At 26.7% G+C, this 14227-nt stretch overlaps 1 protein-coding gene across 2 annotated transcripts in view; it reads left to right on the top strand.

Moving 5' to 3' along the window:
• The first annotated feature begins 233 nt into the window (after positions 1-233).
• LOC111625800 (zinc finger protein 236-like) overlaps positions 234-14227 on the top strand; it is a 45168-nt gene continuing 31174 nt past the window's right edge. The window contains exons 1-3 of one of the 2 annotated variants that reach the window (XM_023369038.1): positions 234-854; positions 3125-3638; positions 13869-14162. In XM_023369038.1, coding sequence (XP_023224806.1) covers positions 3156-3638; positions 13869-14162 — 777 coding nt within the window. In that variant the 5' untranslated portion in view covers positions 234-854; positions 3125-3155. Of the gene's footprint in view, positions 855-3124; positions 3639-13868; positions 14163-14227 lie in introns of those variants that run through there. The other variant, XM_023369031.1, reaches the window with a different exon arrangement.

Below are 14227 nucleotides of genomic sequence, written 5' to 3'. Positions count from 1 at the left end.
TTTTATTTAAAAAACGAAAATTACCTTCTAAGTTAGAAGTTTAATCTAAGTTCTTTTTTTTTTAATTTTTAACTCAATTCAAAGCATTTTTTGTTGTTGTTGTATGTAGTTTCCAGCAAACTTTAATAAGTTTTTTGTATTTATGACAATTTCTATGTAATTCAAAAGTAATTTTTAACATATATCTTACACATAATTATTAATTAATATGATTTTGGAGGTTACAGAACGTATTAAATTACTTTAAAAAACGAAAAATAATTATATCATTTGATTTCATGATATTTTGTATATCTTAAAAATAATTAATTTTGTCCCGGGATTCCGGGAAACACTTCACTTTTATCCTGGAATCCCGGGACAAGCAAAAGACCGGGGAATGAAAAACCCTAGGCCAAAGATAGCAAAGGCGCCAGCACGCCGCTCTGAATAATCCGGATTCGATTCCGATTCAGATCTTCAGAAATTTTTTGTGATTACATCCAGATATGTCGATTCCTTTCCCTCACTACGGACGCCTCGTGAGGTTTGGTCGAATTTTCGATATGCGTGTATGGAAAGCCTCTTAGTGTCCACAAGGTGGAAAGAGTTTTTTTTAATCTTAAATTGCAGATTTCAATGTTACGGATTCCACGTTTAATTATCATATTTCAGAGTTTTTGAAGTTTATAACCTAATTAATAGGTGGATGATTTCATTAGGTTTACCGAATTACATATGGTATGTGGCAACATTGAAACAGTTGATTCCCTTCTCGGTAATAGTTGAACTGATACGGAATGAACCGTTTTAATCAGATAGTGGAATAACTCGAAAAATACGCTTCAAGATGGCGCTACAATCGATGAAAACGGGTTAACTTCATTTTTTTTTCTTTTATGAGAATTGTAACCCCCATTTTTTATTTTATATTCCGCATCAAAAATAAACAAACTTTTATCCAAAACATTTTTTCGAAAGATGCATTTATCAGAAGCTATGAGTATTTGAAGTTTTACGTATCCACCATTAAATTATTATTCATTAAATAATAATTTCCTAATGACTTTTTTAAAGCATTTTTCTTCTCTTTTTTTCAGTGAACTTCACATGTACGTACCATGGCAGTTGTGTAAAACTTAAAACGCTCATAACTTCTGATATTACAGTTCATTACTTGAAGAAAAAGAATTGTTAAACTATTCTTTTTCTTCAAGTAATGAACTGATGCAAAAGTAATGCCACAGTGTGTTAAAGCCATTAAGCTTCTGATAAAGAGAAGGCATTGATGGTTGATTCCATCAGGGAAAGGCCATACATAGAGCGTATGGTATGCCTAAAAATTTTGTTTCAGTGACTTGTTAGGTTCGTAAATGTGAGTTAACTTATGTAATCGGCGAGTCACATCAGTCAGTTTTAAAAAATGCATTTATTTACTTATTACAATGTTACAAATTGAAATATATTGCACATATTAAAACTGCTAAGAAATACAGTGCTGTACTGTACATAGTTATAAATAACTCAGGGCAGCCACAGTTTTTCATTGTCCCACACTCAAAAAAAATTTTTTTTTTGTTTTTTTCATGTCAACTTTGCATTTGGCTAAATTCTCATTTTATATGTTAATTTTTGCAATTTTAGCCATTTTTTTTGGAAAAATGTAAATTTGCTCAGAATTTGCCCACAATTGCTCAAGTAAACTTATTACAAGCTAATGACAACCTTAGGCAAACAAAAAAAGTTTGTATATACCTAAGCTAGTGATTTTACAATTAGAATTTAGAAATCTAGTCATCTATATGCTCATCTGTCAGGCTGATAAGATTCATGCCCTTCAAGCCTGCCTACCTGTTGATGAAGTTACAACTTTGTAGAGCCAATTCATGAAGCCTATACTCATTCAAGTCATGCACATCTTAACCTTTGTCCAATGGAGGACAGCCCAACTTTGTTTAGATTGTTGGCCACTACATCATACAGCATTTGCATTCTTGATCCCATACTCTTGTATACCAGACACAGTGTACTGATAGTTGTAATGGCAACTTTTAGTCTGTCACAAACTGAAAATGTTGAGAGTTGAAGTTGTGGAAATATTAAATTTGGTGCATAAAATGAGAGTAAATAAAAGCTCTGCATTCATGAGAAATGTTCCCAACCTGAACTCGACATGGACTATCTGATTGGCATGCTGATATCTTTACTGTCTTGTTAATTTGACCATCCTTGTTACATTGTCTTTCAATTAAATTATGTTGCAATAGTTTAGTACAGATTTCTACATTATCAAAATAATTCTATTTTCATTGTATGATGATATATTGATATGGTGTCTTTCATACTGCATGATAACATATACTTCAAAATGACCAAGTCAAAGTTGATTGTTTTCAATAATAAAAGATTCGATTAAAGTTGAAGTCTTTGAAAAGATTCAATAAAATAAGAGATCAATGGATGTGTAATATATTATTTAATGTAATTTTGAATTCAATCATAATAAATTATGATTGAATTCAAAATTATTTTCAGGAGAAAGTGAAAGTAAGAAGAATAAAAATGCAATAAAAATTAGAAGTTTTTCTAACAAATTTTAATCTTTTTATAATACTCATTTAATAATAATAATAGTTTTAAAAACATGTTTTGTAATTTATAGTTATTATGATAACAAAATATAAATACAGTAGAGTCTATTGTGATCACAGATTTTAGAATTGGTTGTTTAAAGTTATCAGAATTAGCATGTTCCAAAATATATAAGTTCAAATATATTTTATAAAACTTATTATCATCTTTAGGTAAACAGGCATTTGTAAACTATCTTTTCACACTATTAGACTCAACATGTGAATAATAAAACACAATCATCTGTCATAACCAGTGATTTAAACATTAAATGTTAATTGCCATTTGCTAGTACAGCAGTTTAAATTGCTGATAATTCCCAAAGTGATTACAACAGGCAGATTCTACTGTACTTTAAAACAATAGTAAATTATTACACTTTTAATATATTAGTATTAAAATATTGAAATTTTAAAATAATTTGAAACAATTTGATGAGATTTTTAAATAATTTATATTTAATTAAAATAAAAGATTTTTTAAATGTATTTGTGTAAATATGTATTTTTTCCAGGTCTTGAAAATAATAAAATTAATGATATACAATGGAAGTAAGTGTTGCTACTTCATCTCTGTCAGATACCATTATTACAACTGATGCTACTTTGTTACCTGAGACTATTCCTGTTGTGACTGTTGGAAGTATGCCAATTTTAACTGATGCAATCAGTAATATTGGAGCCACACTAACTGGTACTACTCCAACAATTCTGAATGTTCCTTTCATCTCTGGGACTTCAGGTGCAGGCTTAGTTATAGCAACTGCACCTGATGGAACTGGTACAGTTTTACTCGATGCCAGCCAGGTAGCATTATTGACTCAAGGTACAACTCAGACAGCAACCATATTCGATGGTAGCATCTTGAGATTTTCAGCATCAGATACAACACAGCCAGCTGTAACCACAGTGTCTGAAGAAACAGTTAATCCCCAATCATTATTGTTGACTCCAACTACTACTGCATCACAAAATTCCACTGTTCCGGCTGTGGAAGCTGCAGATGACATCAGACCACCTATTGGAAAAGTAAATAATGAATACATTTCATATCTTTTATGTATATTGTTGAAAATAGCAATGAGTGAATTGGATCATTTAAAATAAAGATTATTAATAAATATATAATTGCCATCTACATATATTTCTATAACAAAACAGATAAATATGGTTAGATATGTAAAATAACTCTTAAAAAACTAAAACCATTACAGTACCAATTATTTTTATTTATTTGATTTAATTTACTGCTAATATTTACATAAATTAGGTATATTGATACTTATAATATTTTAATTAAAAGCATTTGTTTTTTCCCTATAATGCCTGATATCCACATAGATAATTTAAATTGTGATGGATCATAAAAATTTTTACTGTAGAATCTACAACTGTGTTATTATTATTTTCATCAAAATTTAAAAGGTTTCATAAGATTATTATATGTCACTAAAGTTCTTTTGTTAAATAGAAAGATTATTTATTTTTAAATAAATATAAAACTATTGCTATATGGCTCCAATTATTTAAAATTTTTCACTTTTATTTCATGGAGCTTTCCTCATTTAAAAACATTTACTCATTTAACACTTTTGAATCTTTTTGGTTATTCTTGGACAGTTCTCTTCTTTTCAAGTATTTTCAATTTAATTCTTTCTATTAATGTTTATCTCATACAAAACAAAGCAGATAAGCTAATGAACAAGATAGATATTGAAAAAATTAAATCAAAGTCAAATGTATTAGTGTTAATAAATGGAGTTTTTTTCATTAATCTATAGTAGCATTTACAATTACTTAAAAAGTTTTAAAAAGAAGACAATTCTCTGCAGATGAACCAAAAGATTCATGATTGCTATAATGAATCAGGCTACTTTACTGCTACAATATAATAATTAAATTCTAAGTAATTTAATTATTATATAGTAATTTGGTGCTACTATAGATACCTCTAGTACCTAATAGAATTATTAATAGTAGCATTAAAGTAACTCAATTCATTACAGTGATCATTTGGCTCTAAGTAGAAACATCAGGCATTGAGATGTTTATACATTCAAAAGTACTAATATATTTTTTATGAGGGAAATTCATAAAACAAAAGTAAGCAAAAATTTAAATGTAAAAAATTGTAATATTGATCTTTGATCCAATTCACTTCAAAATTTAACTTTTAATTTGTATAAGATTAACAAATAGCATAGATTACCATAACAGGCATAAATTGCATATAAGTGATTAAGAAGAAAATGTTTTTACTGAGATTTTATTTGGAATAATAGAATTATTTTAAAATTACCATATTCAATTTTACAAATAAAGTTTTCAACTAATGCATAAGTTGTTTCATTGAAAGCAAATTTTTTATTGAGCAAACAGCATCCTCTTTTGAACAATTATAACATTTCATCTGTGTGCATTTTTGCAGGATAATGTTTCATATTTGAAAAAGCCATGGAAAACATGGACTATCTTCATTCAGACAATTGACTTCACTAGAAAAATTTTCCTGTAGTCAGTTGTATGTTTTAGATGTGTTCTCTTAAAACACATTTTCTGCTATAGCTTAGCTGTTATGAATTCTAGCTAGTTTAGCTAGAATTAGTTACCTATGAATAGGTTAGCTGTTATGAATTCTGTTATGAAATCTACATGTTTAGATGAGCACAATATATGATAAAGGATCTTAAGACAGTATAAGGTGTGGTTTGTAATGTTCTTCAGACTTTCTTTTGCCCTAATGCTTATAGTTCTGGGAGTTGAGAAGATCTTATAAATAAACATGACATTCATCATAAATAGCACATTATACAATGGAAAGCTTTATTATTGTTGAATATTTTTAATAATAAATAGATAGTGAACACTTTGCTTTTCTGTAAATTAGTAGGCCTGACAATAAAAATATATGAAAGAATGAAAGAAATTTAAGAGTTTCATAATAGCAGAATTGATGGCGTATTTAATTCAGTAGTTTAATCATTGGGAAATGATGTTTTTACTTTGATAACATACTAGTTTTTATTCCCTTACATAAGCTTAATCATATATCAAGTTTATCTGCTTGTACCCATTTATTATTACTATTTCTTTTTATACTTACACTTGTTTAACTGTAACAGATATTTCTTCTGAAGATTGTCTCAATCTATCAGTGAAGTCAGAAATTTTTTAATTTATTGGATACATCTATTTTTTAAAAATTATGTCAAAGACTTAAGTATTTATAATGTTGTTTTTAATAGGTTTTTTTACATCTGGTGTATGCTTTTTTTTAGCATGAGTGTTTCATTGCATGTATTGAAATAAACAAGTAAATAAATTAATTAATCAACTTTTGAGATTTGAATTAAATTTTGAAAATGAATTTAAAACTTTTAGTTTATAAAATAGAATAATTATTAAGTGAAATAGTTTTTTTTTTTTTTTTTATTCTTGGTTTAATTAAAACAATGTGAGTTTGCTTCACTCTTTTATACATTAGGCTAGTGTTTCTCAATCTGTGGTCCATGATGATGGAACAGGTAGTCCATAAACAGACTTAAATTAACAAAGATTAAAACTTTATTTGATGATGAGTCACTTTTAATACTTTACTTTCAATTTAATTATTTCCATATGTGTTCTAAACTTGCTTTTAGATTTATTACGTCTAAAATAGCACAGTATGTCCCAAATGTTGGTAATTCCCACACAGGTTTTAAAAAAATTAGGCCTACATAACTTAGTAGTTTATAGAATTTTTTCAGACATTTTACTAGTCCATGAGATTAAAAACATTGAGAAATACTGCAGTAAGCTATTTAACATAAAAACAAATGATATAAGTTCCAGCTTTCAGAAAGTGCAATTTATCTATATTCAACCACGTCAACCTATGTACTTTTGCAGGAGTGAAGTAGATGATTTATGAATGTTTCTGATTACATTCACTAGTTAGCTTTAGATCTAACTGGAACTTCTTATTTTTCAAAAAAATGGTATGCCTTAAGTCAGAGTTGAAGTAGACTAGTAGTCAAATGTAGTCATTTGACATTTGTATATTATCTACTTTGCTGCTGGGAAAGTACATAGGTTGACTTGGTTAAACATAAAACAAATGATATTAAATATTGGAAAAAGTTTGCTTTTTCAGATCAATATTTAAATATGTGATAGATTAAAATTCAAGAAAGGTGAAAAGTTTATTTTTACTAATTTGATTGAAGTTAAACATGAACAAATTAACAGTATTATTTCTTTATAAAATATTTGTTGACTATTATGAATTTTCAGTTGTAATTTTATTAGTCAGAAATGATACACAGTGTATATTTGTCATTCAAAATACAAATAATTTCAATTATATTATTGTTTGATATAAATGACAAATATTAAGGTTATACATTAAGCNTGAAATTTATGCCGTAGATCTGATTCAGAGAATCGACACGAGACATCTCTTTAACAAAATATAGAAAATTTAATAAACAAAATAAACAATACTAATCAAGAATAAGAAATAATCAAATAATCCACAACAATCAATTAAGGAACGAATAATCAAATCAATCGCGACAGGAGAGAAATGTATTCTTAACCTATACAGGGGAGAGAGAGAGAGCTCACAATTCATTCATAAACATACGACCTGTTTAATTGGCTTTGTCGTCTTCTTATTCGTCGAAGGTACTTCATAGAAAACGTTCTTGGACTTCAGTTCAAGAAAGGTTTGGGTAGGCACAAATATAAAATTTTTCTTCTAAGTTCTAACTTAAGTTTAATTCGATATGATACAATTATGGGCGTTGGTCTTTTGGAGCAAGGGTGTGGAGTGCGGTCTTTTTTAGATCTACCGACGAACTCCCCGAATTCGGCTGAACTTCGCCTATATCTTCCCATTTACGACCAATCATCGTATTAGGATTTTCCCAAGTGGACGGATGGAAAGGGAAGAAATGAGGGGTAAACAGTTCCCATCGAAGCGAGATTTTTAAGAGATAAGGGAAAAACAGAGGATGCTCATACTTCTGTCAAAGGAAGTGACTGTCTTATCTGCTTTTCCCACGCTAGAAAAACGTTATTTTCCCATCAAAATGAAAAAATATTTTGTTTCAAACTGTTGCAAATCTCTTTAAATGATTTATATTTGAGTTATCTTAAGAGTTGTAATTTAAACAGTGCATAATAGATTTCTTTATTAGCTTTAAAGGAAAATATATAATTGAACTTGAATCAAGACTTGAACTTTAAAATGTAGTTATATAAATAAATATCAAACCTTAATTTTATCTTTTACTTTATCAAAATAGTAATTATTTTTAGTTTATGTAACATACATAAACAATGTGTCTATACATAAATTATTTATATTTATGACATACTATGATAAAAAAAATAAAGCTTTAAATTTATCTGATTCTTTTTACAGAAAAAAAGAGCAACAGCAACTAAAATGTGGCTTATATATCTAATTATGAACATTGTGCTATCATATCCATAAATAATAATCTTATCAGATTTTGCAAATAACACTTGTACCAAATAGAAATAGTGCAAATTATAATTTTTGATTCAGTCAATTTGAAGAAAACTGTGATAATTTATTATTATTTGCAAGTTGCATAATGCATTTATTAATATGCAGTAGGTTATACTTATTGTAATTACTTTGGTTCTCTTCTGTACAAATAACTGACTAACAATAACTAACAGATAACATTAAGCAAGAGAAGTAAATAAGACTGCAATTAGTAGAAATTCTGGATTTATTAATCTGAAAAGATATACATTTTTTAATTGTTTTAACATAACTTGAAGATTTCTTAATTAGTAATTTATCCATACAAAATTGAAGAAAGAAATTCCAGTTACAGAAAATACTGTATTTTTACTGTTATTTAGTTACAGAAAATACTGTAACCAAATAACAATTAAAAATGATTAATGTTTAAAATTCTGGTTAAGATTGATAACAATTGCCCCTTGTTGATCATATATTGAGGCTGGTAATTTGAAATGACACTTAAGAAAGTTTATTTACATGAGAACAATGATATCCATAACTCAGATTTTTGATTGCAATAAGCAAGATTTTGAGTGTTTTAATTTCTATATTTTAGAATCTGTTAATTCTGTTAATATTAAACAACAATATACACTTATTGTAATTACAAATATTGTTATCACTGCATTATTGTCGACTAAAAACATTAGTTTTTAGTGAAAGGATTTCTTGAATTTAAAGTTATAACCAAAAGATTTTCAAACTAAAATAAATATGTATTAACTATTTAATTTATCTTAAAGCTTGTAACAGGAGCATGAGTATTATCAGCATGATTTTTATTTACTTTACTGACCTTATGTTTTGTGTAATAATATGAATTAGAAATAAACTTTGAAATATCTTTCCATTATTATTATATAGACAGTCAGACATTCAGTTATTGCAAGTATGCTCTTTTCTGTAATATAATATTGCAGAAGTATGCATTAAACTGCAATTTGTTTTTCATTATTCAGAAAGAAGATACAAATTATTTTTAAAAACCTGAAAATTAATTAGTCTATTAAAAAGTTTGCTTTATCATCAGTTCATGCAATTAGTTACAGTTTTTATTGATATATAAATTAAAGTGTACCAAATTGGAATGTCAGTAAGTAAGAGAAGACATTATTTTTTCTGTTTGAGGAAAAAATTACAATAAAAAAAGTTCATATTTTAAATGTAATATTATCGTAGAAATTTATCTTTGAGATACTAGTTAAAAGATTTAATTGTAAATACTGAATCCAAAATCTGTCTATGATATTTATTACTAATCTCTTGCAATTTTAAATCAGTATTGATACATGGTACATGGCATTGATACATTGATACACATTAATACACTTTTATGATGCATTATATTAGTGTTTTTTATCTAATGGTCTGCAACAAAATCTTGGAAATGCTTCAAAGATTGAAGAAATTTAAATGTTAATGCTTTGATTTTTACTTCACTCTACTGTTTTATAAATATGTACATTTTAGTATTCATTAAAAATAGCTTTTGATTATCAAATTTGATTTTTAGTATGAGATATCTGGCTTATTTTTGGACAATATACTAAATGTATAGAAAGACAATTTAAAGTTATCAAGAATCTCCTTACTGAAGTTACAAAATTCAACAACATAAAGACAGAAATAATTTTTACTTATAGATTTAAAAATATGATCATGATTCATTATACTGTATCAAAATTTAAATACATTAGACTTTGCTTTTATTCATGTTTATTTAAACCTTTAACAACATAATGATTTATAATAGAACTAAATATATATTAAGTATGTTATTTCCAATTTCATTTGATGATGAGAAATTTAAATATTTATGGAAACTCATTATTATGAAACTTTACTAAAGATGATTCAGAGATTATCATATTCTTGACAAATGAACAATTGACTTAGAACTTGTGGATTTCATGACACAGTTCATAACAGTTCAAACAGATATTTAAATTGCTATTTCCAAATTTTTCTAATGTGTAAGTCATATATTATCTTTACATGTAGAATATAAAACAATGAGCATGTGGTAATTATGCATTTTGCTAGTTAGTTTCATAATTGTTTTAAGTATAGTTATAGTTACTACATATACAGTATACTTTTTTTATTGTTGCCCTTTTGGCTCTTAGATTTTGGATATAGCATCTGGGTATTTGGAATTTTTGTAGAATCCTGGTCTAAAATGTACATATGTCTGAGAAGAAAGCCATCTGATTTTTACCCAGTGACATAGCCATTATATTATAATGGGGACAAGTATCTCAACCAGTTTGATGATTACATTGAAAATAGGTGAAGTTATGTCATTTGTATATAATATTTTAATATGAAATGAAACATAACAGCCTTTAAAAATATTGATCAAGAGATTCTCGGCATACTTTATATATATATTTATATCTACAAAGATATCAATAAATATGCTTAGCTTTTCTGTCTAATATTTAATCATCAATGAGGAGAGTTATTTATTTTTTACAAGTATAAAGATATTAAATTGTGATAAGGATATTAATGATACATGCATTATAATTACTAAATAATTACAATAATAATTACTAAAATATGAATTATAGTATTTTAAACTTTTTAAAAATTAAAAATATTAAACATTTTTGTTGAAGTAGAATAAAATAAATTTGTAGAATAAAAGAATTTTTGTATGGCATTTATATAATTCTGTGAAGGCTAAGAGAATTTGTATGCATTTCTTTATGTGAGTGAGGATATTTAGTTATTTCTCTTAATACAAGAAACTATTGAAAACATTCTGAACTTGGTTAACCCAAATGTAAATATATTTTGCCATATTATATTTCTAATTTTTGATAAATTCATTAGTGTAATTTAAATAAAAACTGAAAGATAGTCATTTAAGCTTCTATTAATATGTTTAAATGCTGTTATATTTAGATATTAAATGCTTGAAACATGATAATAATTAGAATATTTTAGATATACAAATCAGCTTGACCCAGAATTGGTGATAAATTGAGTATTTGACTTATTATTTACCATTAATTAGATTGTTTATGGGTTACAAATTAATCAAATAGTGTATAAATTAATATTTATACTGTAGTTAAATTGTCTCCAATCAAAATTCTGTAATAAATTAAATTATTTCTATCCTATAGCCTGGAAAATAATTTGGTGCATTAATATTCTATCTATTATAATTATTCTAGTGATGAAGTGATATGAAATTGTTTTAANGCTACTATAGATACCTCTAGTACCTAATAGAATTATTAATAGTAGCATTAAAGTAACTCAATTCATTACAGTGATCATTTGGCTCTAAGTAGAAACATCAGGCATTGAGATGTTTATACATTCAAAAGTACTAATATATTTTTTACGAGGGAAATTCATAAAACAAAAGTAAGCAAAAATTTAAATGTAAAAAATTGTAATATTGATCTTTGATCCAATTCACTTCAAAATTTAACTTTTAATTTGTATAAGATTAACAAATAGCATAGATTACCATAACAGGCATAAATTGCATATAAGTGATTAAGAAGAAAATGTTTTTACTGAGATTTTATTTGGAATAATAGAATTATTTTAAAATTACCATATTCAATTTTACAAATAAAGTTTTCAACTAATGCATAAGTTGTTTCATTGAAAGCAAATTTTTTATTGAGCAAACAGCATCCTCTTTTGAACAATTATAACATTTCATCTGTGTGCATTTTTGCAGGATAATGTTTCATATTTGAAAAAGCCATGGAAAACATGGACTATCTTCATTCAGACAATTGACTTCACTAGAAAAATTTTCCTGTAGTCAGTTGTATGTTTTAGATGTGTTCTCTTAAAACACATTTTCTGCTATAGCTTAGCTGTTATGAATTCTAGCTAGTTTAGCTAGAATTAGTTACCTATGAATAGGTTAGCTGTTATGAATTCTGTTATGAAATCTACATGTTTAGATGAGCACAATATATGATAAAGGATCTTAAGACAGTATAAGGTGTGGTTTGTAATGTTCTTCAGACTTTCTTTTGCCCTAATGCTTATAGTTCTGGGAGTTGAGAAGATCTTATAAATAAACATGACATTCATCATAAATAGCACATTATACAATGGAAAGCTTTATTATTGTTGAATATTTTTAATAATAAATAGATAGTGAACACTTTGCTTTTCTGTAAATTAGTAGGCCTGACAATAAAAATATATGAAAGAATGAAAGAAATTTAAGAGTTTCATAATAGCAGAATTGATGGCGTATTTAATTCAGTAGTTTAATCATTGGGAAATGATGTTTTTACTTTGATAACATACTAGTTTTTATTCCCTTACATAAGCTTAATCATATATCAAGTTTATCTGCTTGTACCCATTTATTATTACTATTTCTTTTTATACTTACACTTGTTTAACTGTAACAGATATTTCTTCTGAAGATTGTCTCAATCTATCAGTGAAGTCAGAAATTTTTTAATTTATTGGATACATCTATTTTTTAAAAATTATGTCAAAGACTTAAGTATTTATAATGTTGTTTTTAATAGGTTTTTTTACATCTGGTGTATGCTTTTTTTTAGCATGAGTGTTTCATTGCATGTATTGAAATAAACAAGTAAATAAATTAATTAATCAACTTTTGAGATTTGAATTAAATTTTGAAAATGAATTTAAAACTTTTAGTTTATAAAATAGAATAATTATTAAGTGAAATAGTTTTTTTTTTTTTTTTTATTCTTGGTTTAATTAAAACAATGTGAGTTTGCTTCACTCTTTTATACATTAGGCTAGTGTTTCTCAATCTGTGGTCCATGATGATGGAACAGGTAGTCCATAAACAGACTTAAATTAACAAAGATTAAAACTTTATTTGATGATGAGTCACTTTTAATACTTTACTTTCAATTTAATTATTTCCATATGTGTTCTAAACTTGCTTTTAGATTTATTACGTCTAAAATAGCACAGTATGTCCCAAATGTTGGTAATTCCCACACAGGTTTTAAAAAAATTAGGCCTACATAACTTAGTAGTTTATAGAATTTTTTCAGACATTTTACTAGTCCATGAGATTAAAAACATTGAGAAATACTGCAGTAAGCTATTTAACATAAAAACAAATGATATAAGTTCCAGCTTTCAGAAAGTGCAATTTATCTATATTCAACCACGTCAACCTATGTACTTTTGCAGGAGTGAAGTAGATGATTTATGAATGTTTCTGATTACATTCACTAGTTAGCTTTAGATCTAACTGGAACTTCTTATTTTTCAAAAAAATGGTATGCCTTAAGTCAGAGTTGAAGTAGACTAGTAGTCAAATGTAGTCATTTGACATTTGTATATTATCTACTTTGCTGCTGGGAAAGTACATAGGTTGACTTGGTTAAACATAAAACAAATGATATTAAATATTGGAAAAAGTTTGCTTTTTCAGATCAATATTTAAATAAGTGATAGATTAAAATTCAAGAAAGGTGAAAAGTTTATTTTTACTAATTTGATTGAAGTTAAACATGAACAAATTAACAGTATTATTTCTTTATAAAATATTTGTTGACTATTATGAATTTTCAGTTGTAATTTTATTAGTCAGAAATGATACACAGTGTATATTTGTCATTCAAAATACAAATAATTTCAATTATATTATTGTTTGATATAAATGACAAATATTAAGGTTATACATTAAGCTAATAAATCTATATTTTATATTAATTGCAAACTTGACTGTTTAGGGTCCATTTAAATGTGATTCATGTGATCGAGAATTTCGAAAATGGGGACAATTACAGAGGCATCGCAAGGTACATGCTGATGATAAACCTCACCGGTGCGATCAGTGTGATGCATCGTTCAATTTGGAATCAAATCTACTTCTTCATCAAGCAACTCATTGTACCTCTGATCCTGTTTGTCCAGAATGTGGAAAGAAATTTTCCAGAGTTGCCAGCTTAAAGGCTCATGTAATGTTACACGAGAAGGAAGAGAACTTAGAATGTCCTGAATGCGGAGATGAATTTAGTACACAGGTAGTGTTAAATTTTCTGTATAAAAGAGACTATCCAATAAATTACTATTCAAATTTTAATTATTT

The sequence above is a fragment of the Centruroides sculpturatus genome, unplaced genomic scaffold (genome assembly GCF_000671375.1).
Source record: "Centruroides sculpturatus isolate CEXI.00-Female unplaced genomic scaffold, Cexi_2.0 scaffold99, whole genome shotgun sequence".
In the NCBI taxonomy this organism is placed as follows: domain Eukaryota; kingdom Metazoa; phylum Arthropoda; class Arachnida; order Scorpiones; family Buthidae; genus Centruroides; species Centruroides sculpturatus.
Note: the sequence above shows the minus strand (reverse complement) of the source record. Positions and strands in the feature narration are given on the sequence as shown.